Genomic DNA, 4,323 nt, shown 5'->3' on the forward strand with positions numbered 1-4,323 from the left:
AAAATTTGTACCCGATGATATTTCTACTGCTCCAAAGAACCTATATCCCGAAAATGAAAGTTATATATTCTTAAATATGCAAGCTTATGGCACAACTGTTAAGAGCTTTCAACTTAACGAATGTTTGAGTGATCATGACTATGTTATGATCAAGGAGAGTTGTAGCAGCAGTCTTGGTTGAACCGTGCCGGCATTCGCCAGCCGCTGTACATTTAAATATTCTTACAGCGCATTTGTAATTAGCGCATTTGTAATTAGGTAATAAGTTAATGTAAATATTGAATAAAGAGAATTGAGTGCAAATTTAATATTGGCGACGAGAATGGGATGCTCGTAGTCCCAAAAAAAAACAAAAGAAAAATTTGCGCATATATATATATTCTTAAACGTGCCTACCAATTGTGGCGTGATTCTATGCACACGAACTTAACAAGAACAACTCACAAATAAATTGGTGAATAAGGAAAGGCAAACGGCATCAGGGTGTGGTATTGTTTTTGTTATCACACCATTCTGCGCTACCTGTACTTTGGTATTACTTGTTTCTTAACGGGAGTAACGGATTGATTTCGTACATTCTCATTGAAAAAGATTTTTTCTATACCTTGAAGTGGGAAAAATTTTGAATGCCTTTGAAAGAAGAAGGTGAAATAAAGAATCAAGTATTCTGCACAATGGCATCTGTGGGAAATCTGGAGCCGTTTGACATCGCTCAACCTGAAAGATGGCTATCGTACTATGCACGCTTCGAACTCTATTTGATGGCCAATGATGTACAGGAGGGAGAGCGTCAAAAAGCAATATTCTTGACATTGGCCGGACCGAGTCTCTTTGACCTCCTTACATCATTGGTAGCACCTAAACCGGTAGGTGAATTGAAACTTAAGGAGATCAAANAAAAAGATTTTTTCTATACCCTGAAGTGGGAAAAATTTTGAATGCCTTTGAAAGAAGAAGGTGAAATAAAGAATCAAGTATTCTGCACAATGGCATCTGTGGGAAATCTGGAGCCGTTTGACATCGCTCAACCTGAAAGATGGCTATCGTACTATGCACGCTTCGAACTCTATTTGATGGCCAATGATGTACAGGAGGGAGAGCGTCAAAAAGCAATATTCTTGACATTGGCCGGACCGAGTCTCTTTGACCTCCTTACATCATTGGTAGCACCTAAACCGGTAGGTGAATTGAAACTTAAGGAGATCAAAAGTACGCTGACTAATCATTTTTCTCCTAAACCTTCCGAAATCGCTGCGTTCTATAAATTTCACAAGCGCGACCAGCAACCCAATGAAAACTTTGCTGATTACGTTGCTGCTTTACGGAAGCTGGCGGTCGATTGCAGTTTTGGTACCGCTCTGGATCGTATGCTGCGTGACCGGTTGGTTTGTGGGTTACGTGACGAGGCACTACCATGCAGTTTGCTCGCTGAGTCTGACTTACAGCTGCAAAAGGTGATTGATCGTGCTACCACAGCTGAAGCTGCCACGAAAAATGCATTGGAGATACGCCAACCTGATCATGTCCAACAAATCATAAGACGAAACGGTAAAAACTACAACCAGCAAAGTAGTCACAAGCCATCAACCTATCGCAGTAGTGCAGCAATGAAGCCATGCCAGGGATGTGGAAGAAAACATGCACGTGTCAAATGTCCTTACCTTGAGACTGTATGCTCTTCATGTGGAATCAAAGGGCATCTACAGTGCGTTTGCCGATCAACCAGCTCATCCCACAATTCAAATGCCCATCGACAAGATTCACACAAGAAGTCAAATTCAACGCAACAAAAGAACACAAAAAAACACTCGGTAAATCAAATTCTACCACTCGTGGATTTAAAGAAATCCACTACCATAACAATCAATGGACGACCCTGCAAATTTGAAGTCGATTCTGGGTCCAATTACACAATTATGTCATCATCGACATTCGAGCGCGTGTGGGCGGGCGCTAATCCAAAATTATACAAATGTGAACTACAGCTCGTTGACTTCCAAGGCAATCGCATTCCAATAAAGGGCATAGTGGATGTGCAAATTAACTACAACGGCATATTAGTGAATGATCTCCCGGTTGTCGTCGCTGATGGTAATCGATCTAATGTACTAGGGTGCAACTGGTTTGGACCGCTGGGAATAAGCATCCAGGGGGTCTATCAAATCAGTACCACATCTTCGAACAAAACGTTCTCACCAAATTCAATCATCTTTTTTTCAAAGAGCTGGGAAAGTGTACCGGACCGCCCGTGTCTCTTCAAATCGATCCATCTGTACAGCCGATTCGCCTTCCGCCCCGTCGCATACCATTGTCAACTCGTGGCCTTGTAGAAGCTGAAATAGAACGCCTAATATCTCAGGGTATACTAGAACCAACTGAATATTCAGAATGGGCAACGCCAATTGTGCCCGTTCCCAAGAGTGACGGCTCGATCAGAATTTGTGGTGATTATAAATCAACACTCAATAAGGCACTTAAACCACAATGTTTTCAAATTCCGGCTGTCAGCGTGTTACTCTCATCAATTGAAGGGGGCAGCGTGTTCGCAAAATTGGATCTAGCGCAAGCATATCAGCAACTAGTCGTGGATGAGAAATCTGCAATTCTGCAAACTATTGTAACACACAAAGGTGCTTTTCGCGTAAACCGGTTACAATTCGGAATTTCTTCCGCACCCAGGCATTTTTCAAAATTTTATTGAAAACCTCCTGCGTAACATTCCTGGAGTGCTACCATACTTCGATGATATCGTAGTTATGGGGAAATCTGAGCAAGAGTTAGCCCATCGCCTGGAACAAGTTTTTCTTCGATATGACAACGCTGGCCTTCGCCTGCATAAAGATAAGTGTAAATTCAATGAGATAACGATAGAATTTCTAGGATTTAAGCTGGATTCGTTTGGTATCCGACCAGCTCCAGGGAAATTGAAAGCTATTCAAAACGCACCACCACCAAGCGATAAAAAACAACTACAAGCGTTTCTAGGGCTTCTTAATTTCTACCACTGTTTTTTGCCACACAAAGCAACAATTGCTGAGCCCTTGCATCGCCTGCTCGACAAAAATTGCAAATGGTTGTGGACGTCGCATCATCAAGAAGTTTTTGAGCAACTCAAACAACTTATCGTGTCTGATCGTGTTCTTGTCCACTACGACGAGAAGCTGCCTCCTGTGCTTGTGTGTAATGCATCGCCTTTTGGAGTTGGCGCAGTCTTGAGCCATCGTATGCAAGACGGTTCTGAAAGACCAGTGGCTTTTTACTCTCGCACGTTGAACAAAACTGAAAGGAATTATGCACAAATTGACCGGGAAGCTGTAGCAATTATTGCTGGTGTCAAGAAATTCAACGACTACTTATACGGTACGCGTTTTACGATTGTCACCGATCATCGTCCCCTACTTGGTATTTTTAATTCAACAAAGCCTATTCCCGCAGTCATTTCTAATCAAATGCTTAGAAGGTGTATCTTTCTCAACGCTTACGACTTTGAAATCATTCATCGCTCTGGGAGCAGAATGGGAAATGCAGATTTTCTTAGCCGTTTTCCTGTTGACACATACGCAAAAAAAGATGAGGAACCATCTGAAGTGTTGATGATAGAAATGACTACGCATCCCGTGCTCGACGTTAAACAAGTCGCTTCGCTCACAGCAAAAGACTCCGATACATCTATGGTGCTAAGCTGGGCGTTAAGGGGATGGCCGAATACTCTAACTCGTGAAAATAAACTATATCCCTACTTCGTACGTCGCACTGAGATATCAACATTAAAAGGATGTTTATTATGGGGTAATCGCGTCATCGTACCTCCGGGTGGTCGACAAGTAATCCTGGATGCACTGCATGCAAGCCACCCTGGAATTGTGCGCATGAAAGCCTTAGCGAGGAGCTACGTGTGGTGGCCCCAAACAGACGCTGACATCGAACGCGTGTCAAGCTTTGTACACCATGCCAAGTTACACGCCACAACAACTCGCAAGCTCCTGTACACGTGTGGTAGTCGACCAAAGTTCCATGGCCACGGCTACACATTGACTTCGCAGGCCCTTTTCAGGGCCGACAATTTTTCATTGTAGTAGACTCTTACTCTAAATGGCTAGAAGTTTTTATCGTGAAATCAACATCGTCAGAAGCCGCTATCAAGCCATTACGTACCTTGTTTTCAACACACGGCCTACCTGATTCTATTGTTTCTGACAATGGCACCGCCTTCACTTCGGAGTTATTTAAGTCATTTATGAACGATAATCTGATAAGACATATCCGCAGTGCTCCATTCCATCCGTCCTCAAACGGACAGGCTGAGCGTATGGTACAAACAAC

The 4,323-nt window shown here is 43.0% G+C and overlaps 1 protein-coding gene across 1 annotated transcript; it reads left to right on the forward strand.

Moving 5' to 3' along the window:
- The first annotated feature begins 986 nt into the window (after positions 1-986).
- LOC108364695 (uncharacterized protein K02A2.6-like) lies at positions 987-4,076 on the forward strand. The gene is made up of 3 exons (XM_017618478.1): positions 987-2,091; positions 2,223-2,630; positions 2,680-4,076. Exons 1-3 carry the CDS (start codon positions 987-989, stop codon positions 4,074-4,076), a joined length of 2,910 nt encoding a protein of 969 aa, XP_017473967.1.
- Positions 4,077-4,323: the final 247 nt, after the last annotated feature.

This window comes from Rhagoletis zephyria, unplaced genomic scaffold (genome assembly GCF_001687245.7).
Source record: "Rhagoletis zephyria isolate East Lansing unplaced genomic scaffold, Rhagoletis_zephyria_1.1 Rzeph_scaffold_01640, whole genome shotgun sequence".
NCBI lineage: Eukaryota > Metazoa > Arthropoda > Insecta > Diptera > Tephritidae > Rhagoletis > Rhagoletis zephyria.